The 22650-nt window shown below is 42.8% G+C and overlaps 1 protein-coding gene across 2 annotated transcripts in view; it reads right to left on the bottom strand.

The window, feature by feature from the left end:
• The window catches only part of GPR158 (G protein-coupled receptor 158), a 308847-nt gene that overhangs the window by 17210 nt on the left and 268987 nt on the right, over positions 1–22650 (bottom strand). For both annotated transcript variants that reach the window (XM_056519337.1, XM_056519338.1), the window contains exons 8-10: positions 21527–21665; positions 19268–19373; positions 17214–17360 (exon numbers count right to left, since the gene is read on the bottom strand). In XM_056519337.1, coding sequence (XP_056375312.1) covers positions 17214–17360; positions 19268–19373; positions 21527–21665 — 392 coding nt within the window. The remainder of the gene's footprint in view (positions 1–17213; positions 17361–19267; positions 19374–21526; positions 21666–22650) is intronic.

Here is a 22650-nt window from a genome sequence, read left to right as displayed (position 1 = left end):
TAGAAATAGCCCATACATTATTATAAAAACTGCACCCCTCAAAGTATACAAAATGGCATGCAGAAAGTTTGTTATCCCTTTAGGTGGTTCACAGGAATAGAAGCAAAGTGAAGGAGAAAATTCAAAATCTCCATTTTATACACTAACATGTTCTTGTAGACCCAGTTTTTGAAGTATTACAAGGGGTAAAAGGAGAAAAAGCCCCCCAAAGTGTGTAACCCAATTTCTCTCGAGTAAGTAAATACCTCATATGTGAACGTAAAGTGGGTGCACTAGAGGGCTCAGAAGCGAAGGAGCGACAATGGGATTTTGGAGAGTAAATTCTGTTGAAATGGTTTTTGGGGGGCATGCCACATTTAGGAAGCCCCTATGGTGCCAGAACAGCTAAAAAAAAATGCAATTTTTTCCCCAAATTTACTATTTTTACAAGAGGCAATAGGAGAAAATGTCCCTCAAAATTTGTAACCCCATCTCTTCTGAATATGGAAATACCCCATGTGTGGACGTCAAGTGCTCTGCTGGCGCACTACAATTCTCAGAAGAGAAGGAGTCACATTTGGCCTTTGGAAAGCAAATTTTGCTGAAATGGTTTTTGGGGGGCATGTCGCATTTAGGAAGCCCCTATGATGCCATAACAGCAGAAAAGCCCCAACATGGCATACTATTTTGGAAACTACACCCCTCAAGGAGCATAACAAGGGGTACAGTGAGCTTTAACACCCCACAGGTGTTTGACGACTTTTCGTTAAAATCGGATGTGTAAATGATTTTTTTTTCACTAGAATACAGTTTTTTTCAAAAGTTTACCATTTTTACAAGAGGTAACAGGAGAAAATGCAACCCAAAATTTGTAACCCCATTTCTTCTGAGTATGGAAATATCCCATATGTGGATGTAAAGTGCTCTGTGGGCGCACTACAATGCTCAGAAAAGGAGTGCCATTGGGCTTTTGGAGAGAGAATTTGTTTGGAATGGAAGTTGGGGACCTTGTGCGTTTACAAAGCCCACGTGGTGCCAGAACAGTGACCCTATTCCAGAAACTACACTCCTTATGGAATGTAATAAGGGGTGCAGTGAGCATTTACACCCCACTGGTGTTTTACAGACTTTTGGAACAGTGGGCTGTGCAAATGAAAAATTATATATTAAATTTTCATGGACCACTGTCCAACACCAGTAGGGTGTAAATGCTCACTGCACCCCTTATTACATTCCTTGAGGGGTATAGTTTCCAAAATGGGGTCACATGTGGGAGGGGGGGTCCATTGTTCTGGTACCATGGGGGCTTCCTAAACGCACATGGCCTTCAATTTCAGCCAAATTCTCTCTCCAAAATCCCAATGGCACTCCTATTCTGTAGTTCACCAGCAGAGCACTTTACATCCACATATGGGGTATTTATATACTCAGAAGAAATGGTGTTAAAAATTATTGGGGGGGCTTTTTTCCTATTACCCCTAGTGAAAATGAAAAATTTGGGATAACATTTATGTCAGTAACTGCTGTAATGATCAGCCAACCCTGTGCAAATCACCTCAAATATACATGATGCGCTCTTACTCCTGAGCCCTGTTGTCCGTCCGCAGAGCATTTTACATCCCCATATGGGGTATTTCCGTACTTTTGGGAGTCTTTTTTTCCTTTTACTTCTTGTAAAAATGAAAAGTATGGGGCAACACCAGTATGTTAGTGTAAAAATTTAATTTTTCACATTAACATACTGGAGTAGACACCAACTTAACCTTTTAATAAGGGGTAAAAGGAAAAAAGCCCACCAAAATATATTAGGCAATTTCTCCCGAGTACGGAAATACCCCATATGTAGCCCTAAACTTTTGCCTTGAAATACGTCAGGGCTCCGAAGTGAGAGAGCGCGCATAAATTAGGGATTTGCATAGGGACAGACCCGGATGCAAGAATTACACTTGCCTCCGATACTAAAATTACCCTACGGTGGTTTTTCAAAAACAGGGTGCCTCCAACTGTTGCAAAACTCCCAGCATTCCTGGACAGTCAATGGTTGCCCGGCAATACTGGGAGTTGTTGTTTTGCTCCGTTTAGGAAACAGTGCCGTACCAGACGTTTTCATTTTTATTGTAGGGGGGGGACTGTGTAGGGTTATGTGTATATGTAGTGTTTTACTTTTTATTTTGTGTAAGTGTAGTGTAGTGTTTTAAGGGTTCATTCACACGGGCAGGGGTTCGCAGCGAATTTCCTGCTGGGAGTTTGAGCTGCAGAGGAAAATTTGCTGCATCTCAAACTTGCAGCGAGAAACTCACTTTCAACCCCCGCCCATATGAATGTACCCTGTACATTCACTTGGGGGGGGGGGGGGGGGCAAACCTTCAACTGTTGCAAAACTACAACTCCTAGCATGCCCTTTGGGTGTCCGTGCATGCTGGAGGGTTGTAGTTATGCAACAGCTGGAGTCACACTGATTGCAAAACACTGAGAGTTTGCATCCAGTGTGCCTCCAGCTGTTGCAAAACTACAACTCCCAGCATGTATGGTCTATCAGTGCATGCTGGGAGTTGTAGTTTTGCGACAGCTGGAGGCGCACTGGTTTCGAAATACTGAGTTAGGTAACAAACTCTCAGTGTTTTGCAACCAGTATGCCTTCAGCAGTTGCAAAAACGACAACTCTCAGCATGCAGTGACAGCCGAAGTGTATGTGGGGACTTGTAGTTAAGCAACAGCTAGAGGCATACTACTACAACTTCCAGCATGCCCTTTGGCTATCCCTGCATCCTGGGGGTTGTAGTTATGCAACAGCTGGAGGCACACTGGTTGCAAAACACTGAGAGTTTGTTACTTAACTCAGTGTTTCACAACCAGTGTGCCTCCAGCTGTTATAAAACTACAACTCCCAGCATGTACGGTATTTCAGTGCATGCTGGGAGTTGTAGTTTGCAACAGCTGGAGGCACACTTGTTGCGAAACACTGAGTTAGGTAACAAACTCTGTGTTTCGCAACCAGTGTGCCTTCAGCTGTTGCACAATGACAACTCTCAGCATGCACCCAACAGCTGGAGGCACACTACTGCAACTCCCAGCATGCCCTTTTGCTGTCAGTGCATGCTGTGGGTTGTAGTTATGCAACAGCTGGAGGCACATTTTTTCAGCTGGAGGCACACTGGGAGTTGTAGTTGTGCCTTCTGCTATTGCATAACAACAACTCCCAGCCTGCCCTTTTGTGTATGCAGGGAGTTGTTGCTAGGCAACAGCAGGAGCCACGGCCTTACCTCTTGCTGCTGCTCTGCCGGATCCTGCCTGACGTCATTGGCGCTCTCTCCACTCCTGGGGCCCCGATCCCACCGCCGATGCCAGGGATCGGGGGCCCAGGTCCAGGTGAGGACTCCCAGCACCCACTCTCACCACCACAGCAGGAGTCCTGATTTGTCAACAGGTAACGGCCGATGAATCAGGACGATCGTGAGGTGGCACCAGTGCCACCTCACTCCTGCTGCTAAAGGGTGATAGGTGCAGTCTCTCACCCTTTTTTTCTGGGTCACCGGAGACACGATTGACCCAGAATAGCCTCAAATCATTGACGCAATTGATCAGGGATTTGCAACGATCGCCGACATGGGGGGGGCTCAGGACCCCCCAGGGTTTTGCACAGGGTGCCTGCTTAATGATTTCAGTAGGCATCCCGGTCCGTTCCCCACCCGGCGTGCGGCGGGGGCCAGAATTCCCACGGATGTACCTGTACGCCCTGGGTCCTTAAGGGGTTAAAGTGTACCTTGTCAAAAACTTTTTATATAATGTAGAAAATAACATTATATGTATATTTGTAACATACATTGTTGAAAAAAATTGTATATTTTGGGGTAAAAAAATGCTGTCCCTGCAGCTATTGCCTGTGGGACCCTATGAGGAGTCCAAATACTGGAAGTGTGGGTGGACAAGCAAGTTTCTGTACACTGAGGGCAAGCAGGGCTCTGTACACTGAGGGCAAGCAGGGCTCTGGACACTGAGGACAAGCAGGGCTCTGGACACTGAAGACAAGCAGGGTTCCCTACACTGAGGACAAGCAGGGCTCTGGACACTGAAGACAAGCAGGGTTCCCTACACTGAGGACAAGCAGGGCTCTGTACACTGAGGACAAGCAGGGCTCTTTCCACTGAGGACAAGCAGGGCTCTGTACACTGAGGACAAGCAGGGCTCTGTACACTGAGGGCAAGCAGGGCTTTGTGCACTGAGGACAAGCAGGGCTCTGTGCACTGAGGACAAGAAGGGCTCTGTACACTGAGGACAAGCAGGGCTCTGTGCACTGAGGACAAGTAGGGCTTTGTGCACTGAGGACAAGTAGGGCTCTGTGCACTGAGGACAAGCAGGGCTCTGTACACTGAGGACAAGCAGGGCTCTGTACACTGAGGACAAACAGGGCTCTGTACACTGAGGAAAAGCACGCCCCCAGCTTGTCAATCAGCTTGCTGTGTGGGCTGGGAGTGTGTCATAAAGTGCACAAAGCCCTGATTGTCCTCAGTGTACAGAGCCCTGCTTGTCCTCAGTGTACAGATCCCTGCTCTCCCCACACACATGTATTTTGTCTCTGAACAGAGACACACAGGTTATAGCTGCTGGGACATAACAGGATTTTTTTCACCCACAAATATACACATTTTGTAACCAATGTATATTACAAATATACAGTACATATAATGTTAACTAAATTATATAAAATGTTTTTGCAAGTGACAGGTACAGTTTAAATGTAGAATGAAATAGAATTCGTAGGAATCTGTTTCTTCCTAAGAATCATAAAATATTTTAAGGGCACTCAAGCTACCACCTGTTCCAGCCCCTGTCCCCCTCAGGTTCCTCAACAGTGTGTGCTTCAGTAGCCTGAAAGTTCCCAACACCACCTACCACACCACTTTCCTCATCACTATTTGCCCGCCTTGCGAAGGAAGCGTGGGATGTCTCCTCCACTTCTTTGCTGGGCAGTAGCTGCTGACTGTCCTCTAGTAGATCATTCTGACTAAAAAGTGGAGCTGAACCCACAGCATAGGATACTTCTATGGGGGAGGGAACAGCATAGGACAGAAGCAATGCGAGGACAGGGACTGCTCCCGGGCCATGCCAACTGATGGTTGTGTCTGAGGAACCCTCCGACCTTTGACTGGGGGTGTCAGATGTCACCTGTAATGAAGTGGATGACCGAGTTAACCAGTCACTGACAACAGATAAGTTGCTGTTAGAGACCGCTAGCTGATGCCAGGGGCTCAGGCCTCTCCCTGAGACTCCTGCTGCCACTCGCCCCTAGTCTGCTGCGACATCTGCCTGCACCTGATGAATTTAGGCCTCTGCCACTCCTCTGTGCATGTCCTGGCACTCTGCCTGACTTATACTTATTGCGTATTTGAGTGGAGAACAATATGCACCACTACGCTTAAAACTGCTTTTGTCTAGAACACCAGCAGGTGTGTACTTTTGGCTGGCCTTTCACAGTAACTAGGCCCTTAAGACTTTAACAGGAACAAAATTGTACACCACTTAGATGAACATATGTGGTATGTACTTATGAGTGGAGTACAATGCCCTCCACTATGCTTAAGACAGTATTTGTGTACAAAACCAGCAGGTGTGTACTTTTGCCTGGCCTTTCACAGTATCTAGGCCCTTAAGACTTTAACCGGAACAAAATGGTACACCACTTAGATGTACAAACGTGGTATGCACTTATGAGGGGAGTACAATGCGCTCCACTATGCTTAAAACAGTATTTATCTACAACACCAGCAGGTGTGTACTTTTGGCTAGCCTTTCACAGTATCTAGGCCCTTAAGACTTTAACAGGAACAAAATGGTACACCACTTAGATACTTAGATGTACGTATGTGGTATGCACTTAGGAGGGGAGTACAATGCGCACCACTACGCTTAAAACAGTATTTGTCTATGGCAACAGCAGGTGTGTACTTTTGGCTGGCCTTTCACAGTAACTAGGCCCTTAAGACTTTAACAGGAACAAAATGGTACACCACTTAGATGTACATATGTGGTATGCAGTTATAAGGGGAGTACAATATGCTCCACTACGCTTAAAACAGTATAAGTCTACAAAACCAGCAGGTGTGTACTTTCGGCTGGCCTTTCACAGTATCTAGGCCCTTAAGACTTTAACCGGAACAAAATGGTACACCACTTAGATGTACATATGTGGTATGCACTTATGAGGGAAGTACAATGCGCTCCACTACGCTTACAACAGTATTTGTCTACAACACCAGCAGGTGTGTACTTTTGGCTGGCCTTTCACAGTATCTAGGCCCTTAAGACTTTAACAGGAACAAAATAGTACACCACTTAGATGTACGCACAGGTTACACTTAATAGAGGACAATATGCTTTTAGTGTTCTGCTCACCCTAACTGGCTGGCTACTATCAGCTTTTCAGTTGTTGAACACACCAGTGCTGCAGCACACAGTCGCTGTGTACTACACCCAAAATTGCACTTTCTCTCTCAATCTCACTCCCTTTCCTGTCAGTGCTTCTAGGCTGGATTTGGGCTTGAGGTTAATTACTGCTGTAATAAACCCACAATTGCACTTTCTCTCGCAATCTCTCTCTCTTCCCTATCAGTGCATCTAGGCTGGATTTGGGCTTGAGGTGAATTGCTGTTGTAAAAAAGATTTTCTGTGCAACACTCTGCTCTCTGTCCCTCTCTCTCTGCAATAGAATGCTCATGTGAGTGGCTGCAAGATGGCTGCCGATTATATAGGGCTGTGACATCACAGGGGTGGCTGGCTGCTGATAGGCTGCATGCTGCATGTGATTCAGGGTCATCCCGCCGACCCTTTTTCCCGCCTTCTCAGGATTCCTTGCCCCATGTCCTCACATGTGGATCCGCCATTTTGATGCCCGACCCTGGAGCCTGGACCGCACTTAATGGAGTTTAATGAAGCAATTTGCGCAATACAATCACGGCGACATTCGCATTCATTACGAATCAAATTTTTCCTGAAATTTGTAATGAATTCAGATTCGTCAGATACGTCAGACACCAATGGAACCTGTGATTATTCTATTCTGTCTATAATTTCAGCTGAAATCTGTGACTCCTAATGGAACCTCTGACACCGATGTGAACACAGGCTTCAGTTTTGGATCTGATCTGAGCCTCCAGCAGTAGTTCTGTGAGATTTGATGGGAGAAATAGCTAAGCATGCAGCACTTTTGTTCCCATCAAAACAAGGGAAGCCGCAACAGTGCCGTTGATGTCTTTGGATCGAAGATTTTTCATTAAAAGGGTACTTTGGAGGAAAAAGCATTTTTCAAATCAATTGGTACCAGAAAGTAATACAGGTTTGTAAATAACCTCTATATAAAAACCTTATTTCCTCCATGACAAATAAGCTGCTGTATGCTCCAGAGGAAGTTGTGTAGTTTTTTCCAGTCTGACCACAGTGATCTCTCTTGCCACCTCTGTCCATGTCAGGAACTGTCCAGAGCAGGAGAGGTTTGCTATGGGGATTTGCTCCTATTCTGGACAGTTCCTGACATGGACAGAGGTGTCAGCAGAGAGCACTGTGGTCAGACAGGAAAGAACTACACAACTTCCTATGGAACATACAGCAGCTGATACGTACTAGAAGGATGAAGATTTTTAAATAGATTTAATTTACAAATCTGTATAACTTTCTGGCACCAGTAGATTTGAAAAAAAAATTCCTCCAGAGTACCCCTTTTAATGCTTGCTAAAACTCAGCTTTTATGAACCATTTTATTATTTTTATAATGGACACACAATGTGCTACTTGAATAACATAGCATGCTGAATGTTTGTTTGCTGGCAGCTATATTTGTCTGTATGGTTCCTATGCAGTCCATTAAAATATTAAAGAAGTTTTAGTGGAAAAGAATAAAAAGGGTTTCGTAATACTTTGGGATCAATGGCAAATGATAAATACTCATCCATTTATTGTAATATAATCACAATGGTGATCGGCATCTAATGCATACACTATTGTGACATCATAAGAACAAGTACACATCAAGTGCACATCAAAGATATAATGACTGAAGTGTGGGCTACAATGTGTTCTGCAGTTAGCGTAAGTGTATTGCTTCCAGTAGTAGAAAAGATAGATTAAAGGGGTTCTCCAGTGGAAAACAATTTTGTTTAAAATTATCTGGTGCCAGAAAGTAAAACATATTTGTAAATTACTTCTATTTAAAAATCTTAATCCTTCCAGTACTTATCAGCTGATGTATGCTCCACAGGAAGTTGTGTCGTTCTTTCCAGTCTGATCTCAGTGCTCTTTGCTGACACCTCTGTCCATGTCAGGAACTTTCCAGAGCAGGAACAAATCCCCATAGCAAACCTCTCCTGCTCTGGACAGTCCCTGACATAGACATAGGTGTAAGCAGAGAGCACTGTTGTCAGACTGGAAAGAACTACAATGTCAGGGACCGACCAGGGGACAGGGAGAGTGAGCTTACCCTAAAATATCTCTCCCTGCCTACTTGCCCATCCACCCTAAACAGTGGATCGACAACTGGGTGCCGGTCCCTCCCTGAACTAAAGTTTATACTAATAAACAGTCGGTCACAAGCCAGAAACATGACAGGAACATAGAACTCTATAGTACTAAGTTCAGAGGACACAGATCAATGGTAAAGCACAGAGAAAAACACTAGCTAAGTGATCATGTACTCTATGATCAGTGCATGTACAAAACTCCAAAGATCTGAATAATGAACTAATAAACAGATAGAGTTCAAAACACCAGACAAGAAAACAGATGAGTCAACAAAGACTCCAGGAACAGACAGGAATATAGCATAATCCCCAAGAACCTCCAGTAGACACAGAGACCCCATGGGCAGGTAAAAGGGATGCCTAGTTACAACTCAGAAAAACGGATAACACAGGATATAATTATAGAACACTGTTCACACTGAACACAAGACAGGAAACGCAATCCCTCAGAACACCTCCAGTAGACACAGAGTCCCCATGGATAGGTAACAGAGATGCCTAGTTACAACACAGAAAACAGATACAACAGGTTATAATTATAGAACACTGTTCCCACTGAACACAAGACAGGAATAATCGCAATCCCTCAGAAAACCTCCAGTAGACACAGGATGTCCCCATGGAGCAGTAAAGGGATGCCTAGATACACAGGATATAATTATTGAACACTGTTCACACTGAACACAAGACAGGAATAATCGAAATCCCTCAGAAAACCTCCAGTAGACAAAGGATTGTTCCCATGGAGCAGAAACAGGGATGCCTAGTTACAAAACCTCCAATAGACACAAAGTCCACATGGAGAGGTAACACAGTGTGAACAGATATATTACAGAAAGGAAATACAAATCCTGAAAGCGACTATACAAACACAGATTAAAATCTACTAAGAGCATGCAATATAACCAAAGGTAAAAGCCCAGAATATATATCAAAGATAAATGCAAGGTGCATGCTTAAACAGAGAAAGTAGATTAAAAGCTCAAACAAGGAGTGTTTCACCCAAAGCTCCATAGCAGCATGTCCATGTGTAAGTGTATAATCACCAGCCCTGAAGCTGGAACTGAGCTCACCTCATGTAGACACACCCTATGAGCTAATGGATAGAAAGCAAAAGGCTTTAACTATTCCCTGACCAGGGAACATAAAACTGCTCACACACAAGCAATCCAATAGCTGTGTGTGAACACAGACCAAGACAGACATGACATACAAAACTTCCTCTGGAGCATACAGCAGCTGATAAGTACTGTAAGAATTAAGATTTTTATATAAAAGTAATTTACAAATCTGTTTATTTTTCTGGCAGCAGTTAAATAAAAAAAAAAAAGCTTTCCAAGTGATTTAAAATCTTAAGTGACTATGCTAACAAACACATAGGTTTCAGTGTTAAATTAGACAACATTGAATATAATTGTAACATTGATTATGTTATTCAATATTATCATTATATTAAATCCTAATTTAACCCTAAAACCTTGTGTTTGTTACCATAGTCACTTGAGATTTATACTCTTCCATTTTTTACCTCTGCCCATTTCTCTCTGCTCATTAGCTATCTTTCCTTATTCAATATTTATTTAATTTTATTTAATTTAATCTATCTTTTCTACTACTGGAAGCAATACACTTACTCTAACTGCAGAACACATTGTAGCCCAGACTTCAGTCATTATATCCTTGATGTATACCTAGCAGGATTGTATTTTATGTATTATTTATTGTATTTGTACATTTGACATGTAGGGTAATGTGTAATGGAGTAACTTTGGTATACAGTCTTATTGTCAATGTGAGCTCCACAGATTTCCCTTTATTGAATACATCATAAGAATAGACAGAATCCTGTAAACACACATTCTCACATATACACTATCTTGACAGCACCGCAACAGAGTACATTCAATACAACTCAATACACCCGCTATTGTGACATAATAAAAACAAAGTGCATCCTAGCCAGGGCTGATTCTGCCTATAGGCAAAATAGGCAGCCGCCTAGAGCGCTGTAGACTGCAAGAAAGTTAGTAGCCAGCCAGCATCTGAAGCCCCCGCTCACCCGAAGCACCTGCTCAGCCAACACCACAATGTGACCCTAGTAGGAAGAAGATTACATGAGGAGGAGGTTTGTTAAAGTGTGTCACCCCAGTAGTCAGGTAATTACATGAGTTGGAGGTTTGTTACAGTGTGTCACCCTAGTAGGAAGAAGATTACATGAGGAAGAGGTATGTTACAGTGTGTCACCCCAGTAGTAAGGAGATTACATCAGGAGGAGGTTTGTTACAGTGTGTCACCCCAGTAGTAAGGTGATAACATGAAGAGGAGGTTTGTTAAAGTGTGTCACCCCAGTAGTCAGGTAATTACATGAGGAGGAGGTTTGTTACAGTGTGTGACCCCAGTAGTAAGGTAATTACATGAGGAGGAGGTATGTTACAGTGTGTCACACCAGTAGTAAGGAGATTACATGAGGGGGGGTTTGTTACAGTGTGTCACCCCAGTAGTAAGGTAATTACATGAGGAGGAGGGTTATTACAGTGTGTCACCCCAGTAGTAAGGAGATTACATGAGGAGGAGGTTTGTTACAGTGTGTCACCCCAGTAGTAAGGTGATTACATGAGGAGGAGGGTTATTACAGTGTGTCACCCCAGTAGTAAGGAGATTACATGAGGAGGAGGTTTGTTACAGTGTGTCACCCCAGTAGTAAGGAGATTACATGAGGAGGAAGTTTGTTACAGTGTGTCACCCCAGTAGTAAGGTGATTACATGAGGAGGAGGGTTATTACAGTGTGTCACCCCAGTAGTAAGGAGATTACATGAGGAGGAGGTTTGTTACAGTGTGTCACCTCAGTAGTAAGAAGATTACATGAGGAGGGGTTTGTTACAGTGTGTCACCCCAGTAGTAAGGTAATTACATAAGGAGGAGGGTTATTACAGTGTGTCACCCCAGTAGTAAGGAGATTACATGAGGAGGAGGTTTGTTACAGTGTGTCACCCCAGTAGTAAGGAGATTACATGAGGAGGGGTTTGTTACAGTGTGTCACCCCAGTAGTAAGGTAATTACATGAGGAGGAGGGTTATTACAGTGTGTCACCCCAGTAGTCAGGTAATTACATGAGGAGGAGGTTTGTTACAGTGTGTGACCCCAGTAGTCAGGTAATTACATGAGGAGGAGGTATGTTACAGTGTGTCACACCAGTAGTAAGGAGATTACATGAGGGGGGGTTTGTTACAGTGTGTCACCCCAGTAGTAAGGTAATTACATGAGGAGGAGGGTTATTACAGTGTGTCACCCCAGTAGTAAGGAGATTACATGAGGAGGAGGTTTGTTACAGTGTGTCACCCCAGTAGTAAGGTGATTACATGAGGAGGAGGGTTATTACAGTGTGTCACCCCAGTAGTAAGGAGATTACATGAGGAGGAGGTTTGTTACAGTGTGTCACCCCAGTAGTAAGGAGATTACATGAGGAGGAAGTTTGTTACAGTGTGTCACCCCAGTAGTAAGGTGATTACATGAGGATGAGGGTTATTACAGTGTGTCACCCCAGTAGTAAGGAGATTACATGAGGAGGAGGTTTGTTACAGTGTGTCACCCCAGTAGTAAGGTGATTACATGAGGAGGAGGGTTATTACAGTGTGTCACCCCAGTAGTAAGGAGATTACATGAGGAGGAGGTTTGTTACAGTGTGTCACCTCAGTAGTAAGAAGATTACATGAGGAGGGGTTTGTTACAGTGTGTCACCCCAGTAGTAAGGTAATTACATAAGGAGGAGGGTTATTACAGTGTGTCACCCCAGTAGTAAGGTAATTACATAAGGAGGAGGGTTATTACAGTGTGTCACCCCAGTAGTAAGGAGATTACATGAGGAGGAGGTTTGTTACAGTGTGTCACCCCATTAGTAAGGAGATTACATGAGGAGAAGGTTTGTTACAGTGTGTCACCCCAGTAGTAAGGAGATTACATGAGGAGGGGTTTGTTACAGTGTGTCACCCCAGTAGTAAGGTAATTACATGAGGAGGAGGGTTATTACAGTGTGTCACCCCAGTAGTAAGGAGATTACATGAGGAGGAGGTTTGTTACAGTGTGTCACCCCAGTAGTAAGGAGATTACATGAGGAGGAAGTTTGTTACAGTGTGTCACCCCAGTAGTAAGGTGATTACATGAGGATGAGGGTTATTACAGTGTGTCACCCCAGTAGTAAGGAGATTACATGAGGAGGAGGTTTGTTACAGTGTGTCACCCCAGTAGTAAGGTGATTACATGAGGAGGAGGGTTATTACAGTGTGTCACCCCAGTAGTAAGGAGATTACATGAGGAGGAGGTTTGTTACAGTGTGTCACCTCAGTAGTAAGAAGATTACATGAGGAGGGGTTTGTTACAGTGTGTCACCCCAGTAGTAAGGTAATTACATAAGGAGGAGGGTTATTACAGTGTGTCACCCCAGTAGTAAGGAGATTACACGAGGAGGAGGTTTGTTACAGTGTGTCACCCCAGTAGTAAGGTGATTACATGAGGAGGAGGGTTATTACAGTGTGTCACCCCAGTAGTAAGGAGATTACATGAGGAGGAGGTTTGTTACAGTGTGTCACCCCAGTAGTAAGGAGATTACATGAGGAGGAAGTTTGTTACAGTGTGTCACCCCAGTAGTAAGGTGATTACATGAGGATGAGGGTTATTACAGTGTGTCACCCCAGTAGTAAGGAGATTACATGAGGAGGAGGTTTGTTACAGTGTGTCACCCCAGTAGTAAGAAGATTACATGAGGAGGGGTTTGTTACAGTGTGTCACCCCAGTAGTAAGGTAATTACATAAGGAGGAGGGTTATTACAGTGTGTCACCCCAGTAGTAAGGAGATTACATGAGGAGGAGGTTTGTTACAGTGTGTCACCCCAGTAGTAAGGAGATTACATGAGGAGGGGTTTGTTACAGTGTGTCACCCCAGTAGTAAGGTAATTACATGAGGAGGAGGGTTATTACAGTGTGTCACCCCAGTAGTCAGGTAATTACATGAGGAGGAGGTTTGTTACAGTGTGTGACCCCAGTAGTCAGGTAATTACAAGGAGGAGGTATGTTACAGTGTGTCACACCAGTAGTAAGGAGATTACATGAGGGGGGGTTTGTTACAGTGTGTCACCCCAGTAGTAAGGTAATTACATGAGGAGGAGGGTTATTACAGTGTGTCACCCCAGTAGTAAGGAGATTACATGAGGAGGAGGTTTGTTACAGTGTGTCACCACAGTAGTAAGGTGATTACATGAGGAGGAGGGTTATTACAGTGTGTCACCCCAGTAGTAAGGAGATTACATGAGGAGGAGGTTTGTTACAGTGTGTCACCCCAGTAGTAAGGAGATTACATGAGGAGGAAGTTTGTTACAGTGTGTCACCCCAGTAGTAAGGTGATTACATGAGGATGAGGGTTATTACAGTGTGTCACCCCAGTAGTAAGGAGATTACATGAGGAGGAGGTTTGTTACAGTGTGTCACCCCAGTAGTAAGGTGATTACATGAGGAGGAGGGTTATTACAGTGTGTCACCCCAGTAGTAAGGAGATTACATGAGGAGGAGGTTTGTTACAGTGTGTCACCTCAGTAGTAAGAAGATTACATGAGGAGGGGTTTGTTACAGTGTGTCACCCCAGTAGTAAGGTAATTACATAAGGAGGAGGGTTATTACAGTGTGTCACCCCAGTAGTAAGGAGATTACATGAGGAGGAGGTTTGTTACAGTGTGTCACCCCAGTAGTAAGGTGATTACATGAGGAGGAGGGTTATTACAGTGTGTCACCCCAGTAGTAAGGAGATTACATGAGGAGGAGGTTTGTTACAGTGTGTCACCCCAGTAGTAAGGAGATTACATGAGGAGGAAGTTTGTTACAGTATGTCACCCCAGTAGTAAGGTGATTACATGAGGATGAGGGTTATTACAGTGTGTCACCCCAGTAGTAAGGAGATTACATGAGGAGGAGGTTTGTTACAGTGTGTCACCCCAGTAGTAAGGTGATTACATGAGGAGGAGGGTTATTACAGTGTGTCACCCCAGTAGTAAGGAGATTACATGAGGAGGAGGTTTGTTACAGTGTGTCACCTCAGTAGTAAGAAGATTACAAGAGGAGGGGTTTGTTACAGTGTGTCACCCCAGTAGTAAGGTAATTACATAAGGAGGAGGGTTATTACAGTGTGTCACCCCAGTAGTAAGGAGATTACATGAGGAGGAGGTTTGTTACAGTGTGTCACCCCAGTAGTAAGGAGATTACATGAGGAGGGGTTTGTTACAGTGTGTCACCCCAGTAGTAAGGTAATTACATGAGGAGGAGGGTTATTACAGTGTGTCACCCCAGTAGTCAGGTAATTACATGAGGAGGAGGTTTGTTACAGTGTGTGACCCCAGTAGTCAGGTAATTACATGAGGAGGAGGTATGTTACAGTGTGTCACACCAGTAGTAAGGAGATTACATGAGGGGGGGTTTGTTACAGTGTGTCACCCCAGTAGTAAGGTAATTACATGAGGAGGAGGGTTATTACAGTGTGTCACCCCAGTAGTAAGGAGATTACATGAGGAGGAGGTTTGTTACAGTGTGTCACCCCAGTAGTAAGGTGATTACATGAGGAGGAGGGTTATTACAGTGTGTCACCCCAGTAGTAAGGAGATTACATGAGGAGGAGGTTTGTTACAGTGTGTCACCCCAGTAGTAAGGAGATTACATGAGGAGGAAGTTTGTTACAGTGTGTCACCCCAGTAGTAAGGTGATTACACGAGGATGAGGGTTATTACAGTGTGTCACCCCAGTAGTAAGGATATTACATGAGGAGGAGGTTTGTTACAGTGTGTCACCCCAGTAGTAAGGTGATTACATGAGGAGGAGGGTTATTACAGTGTGTCACCCCAGTAGTAAGGAGATTACATGAGGAGGAGGTTTGTTACAGTGTGTCACCTCAGTAGTAAGAAGATTACATGAGGAGGGGTTTGTTACAGTGTGTCACCCCAGTAGTAAGGTAATTACATAAGGAGGAGGATTATTACAGTGTGTCACCCCAGTAGTAAGGAGATTACATGAGGAGGAGGTTTGTTACAGTGTGTCACCCCAGTAGTAAGGTGATTACATGAGGAGGAGGGTTATTACAGTGTGTCACCCCAGTAGTAAGGAGATTACATGAGGAGGAGGTTTGTTACAGTGTGTCACCCCAGTAGTAAGGAGATTACATGAGGAGGAAGTTTGTTACAGTGTGTCACCCCAGTAGTAAGGTGATTACATGAGGATGAGGGTTATTACAGTGTGTCACCCCAGTAGTAAGGAGATTACATGAGGAGGAGGTTTGTTACAGTGTGTCACCCCAGTAGTAAGGTGATTACATGAGGAGGAGGGTTATTACAGTGTGTCACCCCAGTAGTAAGGAGATTACATGAGGAGGAGGTTTGTTACAGTGTGTCACCTCAGTAGTAAGAAGATTACATGAGGAGGGGTTTGTTACAGTGTGTCACCCCAGTAGTAAGGTAATTACATAAGGAGGAGGGTTATTACAGTGTGTCACCCCAGTAGTAAGGAGATTACATGAGGAGGGGTTTGTTACAGTGTGTCACCCCAGTAGTAAGGTAATTACATGAGGAGGAGGGTTATTACAGTATGTCACCCCAGTAGTAAGGTGATTACATGATCAGGAGGTTTGTTACAGTGTGTCACCCCAGTAGTAAGGCGGGGCGTGTCAAATGGCGAAGCCAATGGGCAGAGTCAAGGGGCAGCAAAATTAGCTTTCGCCTAGGGTGGCAAAAATCTCTGTACCAGCCCTGATCCTAGCATCACAATAGAGCATAGTATATAAATAAACAACTATGGCAACATTATAGAACGCAACCTATAAACACAATTGCACATACAATACTAGTGTGACAAAATAACAATATCTCTTACCTATGAATACACAAACACTATGGTAACAATCTTATTGAACCACAAATGACAACATAGACATGTAAAATATTAAGACATTATGATGTCAGAGCACAGCCTATACAGTATTTACATTCACTATTGAGACAACAGCACAATAGAGCGCACACATTTGCAAGCGTTAGGCTATGTTCCCACTACAGCGCCCCTGGGCAGTGATTCCAAGTGAATCAGTCGGCACTATGACCACGTGGACATTGCTGTCCCCACAGATGGCAATGTCTGCCTAAAGGCTACGTCGCCTAAAGGCTACGTCGCCTAAAGGCTACGTTCACACGGCGGAATTTCCAAGCAGAATTCCATGGGAATATTCTGCAGCAGCAGAGTCCCACTGATTTCAATGGGATTCTGCTGCATTGTGAACACAATGGAATTCAATGGGTGGCAAAATCAGCTGCAGAAAATATGCAGTAAAATATGGCACATGTGGCCCTACACTTAAAGGGGTTATCTTACTGATGTTATTCTGATTGATGGAATTTTAACCCTGGAACCATCACAAGTTAAATAAAGAGAGAAAAAAATAAGGTGATGCCACCCTTTCATTTGCACAAATATTTGGATTCTCATAGATTGGACCCCTATCAAGCAGAAAGTGATCATGTATCTTGGTGATATGTTCTAATAAAAAATAAAAATAAAACTTTAACTATATAAAATGTAGAATTTTTTAATTTCTAAAAATATGCAATACTTGTACACTAATTATTATTATTTTTATATTTTTGTCTTTCTTTCATTGGAGATTGATCTAAAAAAAAGTAAACAATACATGATCATACCCTTATATCTTCTGGATCCAAACTGTGTTCACTCCAGGCGGAGGTGATACTGCTGTTCAGGTAGGATCCAGATCTTCCCATGTCCAGCTCATCTTCATAGGCCTCAGCAGCGATGTCATCCCGTGGAATATTATGGGAACGAGAAAACTGAAAAAAAAATATAATAATAAAAATACATACAAAATGTAAAAATAAATACCGGTAAATAGAAAAAATAATATAAAATATAATATAATAATATAAAATAAATAATAGAAAAAATATAATTATATGTACATATATATATATATATATATATATATATTACTATTTTAAATCATAATAAAATGAATACACATTGTATTACCTAATGCTTATTAGCTTGTATTTTTGGGAAACCTGTTTCACAGCGTAAAAGTAGCAGGGTAAAATGCATCAGTTACAGGACATTATTTTTAGTACTGTAGGTGTTAAAGGGGTTATCCAGGATTTAAAAAACAGAGTTGATTTCTTAAATAATAAGAAATACCTGTCCTCAAACAAAACCTGAGAACAGGGGTGGTGCTTTTTTGAAAGAAATATGCTCTAATTTTCTATTCCCGGATAACCCATTAAATGAAATGGGTTAAATTAATTCTGCATCAATTTGGCTACAAACAGAGTTGGGCCTACTTTTGAACTATGACATTATGGGACATTGGTTGCTCTCTGTCTCCAATTCTTCCCTGCTAAGTATGACCTTGACTTTTGACATGTTAGTAAGAAGATACATTTAAAGGGGTGGTACCAGTGGTCAGACCCCCCTTTGGAGAGGACATACGTATTCCTGCACTGGAGTACTCCTTTAAACAACTATAAATACTGTCTCTTTCTCTACACAAGACCCCACACACTGGGTGTAATACCCCATTTAGCCTTTGGGGTCATTGCCGTAAATTGAACACCTGCTTTCTGATTCCACCATTGATTACAGCTGATGGATGTCGGTCCAGGGAATGGGACGGCATGTAATTAAATTATTCCAGGAGGACACTTGTAACATAAAGGGATTGTAAAAAAAACAGACAATGGGGAGATTTATCAAAACCTGTTTAGACAAAATGTTGCTGAGTTGTCCAAAGCAGCCAATCAGATTGCTTCTTTAACTTTTAACTCCTTAAGGGTTTTTCTGTTTTTGCACTTTCGTTTTTTCCCCCAGCTACAGGAATCAGCTGGGGGCCGGCCGGTATGACGCGGGCTCATCTCAGGACGAGCCGGCTCGTCGTTAGTCGGCAACCGGTTAAAAAGGCCTCTGCAAAATGAAAGAAGCTATCTTTTCCTCTGCAAGGTTTTTAATAAATCTCCCCTAATTTGTTGGAGATGTACTTGAAAGAATTCTTTATAAATCAAGAACAACTTTAGAAATCTGCCCTCCCCATATTTCTATTGGTTTATAATACTCTGCCTCAAGTTAAAAGGGATTATCCAGGGATAGAAACACAGAGCTAATTTCTTCCAAAAACATCCATGTCCTCAGGTTGTGTGTGGTTTTACAACTTGGATCCGTTCACCTCAATGGAATTGAGCTGCAATACCACACACAACCTGCAGATATGTGTTGTGCTGCTTTTGGAAGAAATTGGTTCTGTGTTTCTATCCCTGGATAACCCCTTTAAAGTCCCTGTAGCTGCCTTAGCAACGCTCCTGGTCCTCCGCAGGTCACATCTTCTTCCTGATTCCTGTAATAGCATGTCCATATAGGAACAGATCTACTCAGCCAATCACTGACTGAGGCGGGACACTGCTGCGGCCAGTGATTGGAGTGGGACAGTTCCCAGGAACCAGGTAGAAGCAAAGAGGACCAGGGAAGAGAACCTGGCAGGATTGCAGCAGTGGGGAGAAGGATGGGTGAGTATATCCTTTAAAAAAAAAATTTTTTTCCTTATATAACAAACTTCACAATATGTTTATTCCAAACGATACCATTTAGTTGTGAAGACGGATGATCCGTTTTGGTCCACAATGGCTTTTAACTGACAACTATAGGGTTAAAAAAGTACTATTAGTTTAATGAGGTGCGACTCAATAATAGTTACCTTGGGTATAAGTAACAGTCCTACAGTTACGGTCACAGTCAGATGAGTGTGAACAAAACATAATATCAGCATCCAGTCAGGCTGAAGTCTTGATGCAAAGACAAACCTGTAATGGGGATACAATGAAAAATAACAAGACTCGGGCAAACTGGGCTTATTCTGTGAACAGTTGTCAGGCGCATGGGGAAATCAATTCACAAGGTTTGCACAATAAAAGTAAATTGGTTAATGTTCTTCTATTACACTTTATATTACAATATTGTACAATGCTTATTGTACAGACCAGAATCTATAATGCAAATGAATATAACAAACTCTGTGCAGACATGGAGTGGATAGAGAAGCGTTATGGATGCAGCTCTGCATGTACAGGTGTGTCCAGCCTTACGTTTCTTTAAGTTTAGTTAAAGGGGTACTCCGCCCCTAGACATCTTATCCCCTATCCAAAGGATAGGGGATAAGATGTCTGATCGGAAGGGGGTCCCATTGCTGGGGACCCCTGCGATCTTGGCATCGGCACCCCAGACATCTGATGTACGGAGCGAACTTCACTCCGTGCCGCATGAATGGCGATGCGGGTGGAGGCCCGTGACATCATGGTCAAGCCCCACTCGTGAAGTCATGGCCACGCCCCCTCAATGCAAGTCTATGGGAGGGGGCATGACGGCCGTCATGCCCCCTCCCATAGACTTGCATTGAGGGGGCATGGCCATGACATCATGAGCCTCCAGCACTGCACCCAATGCTCTAAACGAACGCCAGGTGCAGCAGGGAAATTGCGGGGGTCCCTAGAGGCGGGACCCCCACGATCAGACATCTTATCCCCTATCCTTTGCATAGGGCATAATATGTCTAGGGACTGAGTACCCCGTTAAAGTGTCACTGTCATTAGTTAAAAAATGTACAAATATGCTCTATCAGGTGCGCAACATTGAGAAAAAAGTGTTTCAGTGCCGTATATTAGATTTTTCTGACATATAAAGCCTTGGTGTCTGTTGGTTTGCTCACTATACCTACTGTTGTCTTGGTTGCTTGTGACTTATATTTGAGTTGTGACGTCTAGCCTTCTTTCCCCCTTCCCTTTTCTAGGCCAATCAGTGGCCTGCACATCCCAACCAATAGCGGTCTGCACATCCCAGCCAATCAGTGGCCTGCACATCCCAACCAATCAAGGGTCTGCATGTCTCAGCCGATCAGCACCAGGCAAATCAGCGCCATGCCAGCCCATCTGTCAATCAAATGCAACAGTTTTCCCTGTTACCAGGTCAAAGGTTTCCAGACGACCTGGGTGCAAAGGCCAAGTGAAAGGTATAGAGACCCCTAGTGGCCAGTGGTATAACGGTGATTTTGCAAGCTTTATAAATTTAATTATTCATAAAAGTTAATTTACCAGTGACATATATTTATAAGTACTATTCAATAATGCAAAGTTAGAACAAATGAATGCAATTTCTCATGTAACCCATTCAACACAATATCAGAACATGCTATTAGAAATGAAAAGCCTCCATGTATATAACAACCACTTGCTGTGCACACATGTCTATGTGTGTTGTATAAAACTAATAGTGGGAGATTCATCAAAACCTGTCTAGAGGAAGAGTTGACCAGTTGACCAATCAGATCGCTTCTTTTCTTTTTCAGAGGCCTTTTTAAAATCAAAAGAAGATTCGTTGCTATTGGTTGCTATGGACAACTGGTCAACTCTTCCTCTGCACGGGTTTTGATAAATCCCCTTAATAATCTTTCATCATCCATCTTAGTTGAGTTTGGAGATAAGCTAAGAAAGGGCACATCTATACTGTTTATGACTTAAAGGAATTATAAGACTAAGAATCATGAAGATTAAAAGGACTCAGGAGGAGTCAGGCTCCTATGGGCATATTTTCCAAGTAAATAAAGTTTATGTGCATGTTTTTTTATTTTTTATTTTTTTTAATTTTGTATTAATTTAAAAAAATCCAACAAACCTGTGCTTTTTACACCAATCTCTGAGCCTCATAACAGGCTGACACTTGAAGCTCGTAAGGAGCCACAATAAAACCTTGTGATGAGTACTTTTCAGTTCAATATAAATTGGCCATAAAAAGGCAACATTTTTAGATAAAAACAGACTTATAGATGAGACAGTAATAATATGCAGAGATGCTACTTGTTAGTCAAAATATGAAGAAGTAGGGATTATGATTCTGTTTGTCATATACCAAATAGCACAAGAAAAATCTGCACATCTACAAAACAGAATTTATGGTCACTTGCCTAATGGTGTGGAATATTGCAGAGATTATGAGCTCATTGTGAACGGCTACAGCCATATAGCGAGGCTCATGGAAGGCAGATGGGACGGTCCGCACTGCGTAACAGAGGTAAACACCCCAGAGGAGGAATACAAGTTCACCTAAAGAAGATAAAGAAAACATGGCAGTGTTAATGTTATATCTATTACCATGGATATAATGTATCCATTTATCTATACTAGTGGTTTACATATTTATATGACTATAATGTAGGCACACATGTTTCTCAGCAAACAGTTTCTGGACCCTAATGCTAAATCTGTAACAGGTCCCCCGTTACCATGTGCCGTTATAATACTGTTGTCTGCTGACAGAGAAAGATTGGTGAGCACCAGGGAGGGGCGTCTGTGACCTGAGTTCATGAGTGTATCAAGGTCTACTGATCATATCGTGGTATGCAAAACATCTGCAGATAGAAGTAGCTGTGGTCGATAGTCAAACCTTAACACAAGAGCAAAGGGGAGAGGCGCTCCATATGGAGAATCCCAGTGGCTCAAGGAATGGTTAGGGTGGGGGTAAGGAACCTCTTACCAAATATTGTTGTGTACCAACATACACAACAATGTTGACTGTGTATTGTAGACCCGTCTGCAGCCTTTCTATTCATAGATAGAGTACGTAGATGCTTCCAAAGGGTGTCAGGAATTTAAGCGGCGCTGAATAGGATCAGGAGAAAGACATAGAGCTAAAAACAGACTTCTTTATTTGAATGTAACGCGTTTCACTGCTCGTAATGCAGCTTCCTCAGGAACAGCGCCGGGAAATAAATTGCCATTCTATAAGGCACAGGAAAGAATTTAGGAAAAAATATATTTCCTTTTCAATTATTTCTTTTCCAGAACATTGGTCGGCCGTAATCCCAAAACACTGTAGTGTTTGTTCATTATGATCAGAGCACATTATCAAAGAACAAGGCTTAAAAGTAACATTAAGCGTGTCTTAAACTTTAATGTGTTCGCAGAGATAATGAAAATGAATCGAGTGTCCTACATTAAAAAGAAAAGATTTGATGAAATTGTGGCTGCTCATTTGCATGATATTAACATATACATGCATTTTAAAGGTGAGCAACAATGATATTGTTGA

Source organism: Hyla sarda, chromosome 5 (assembly GCF_029499605.1).
Source record: "Hyla sarda isolate aHylSar1 chromosome 5, aHylSar1.hap1, whole genome shotgun sequence".
NCBI classification, from domain to species: Eukaryota; Metazoa; Chordata; class Amphibia; order Anura; family Hylidae; genus Hyla; species Hyla sarda.
The sequence above is the reverse complement of the archived record's forward strand: the minus strand, read 5'-3'. Positions and strand labels throughout refer to the sequence as shown.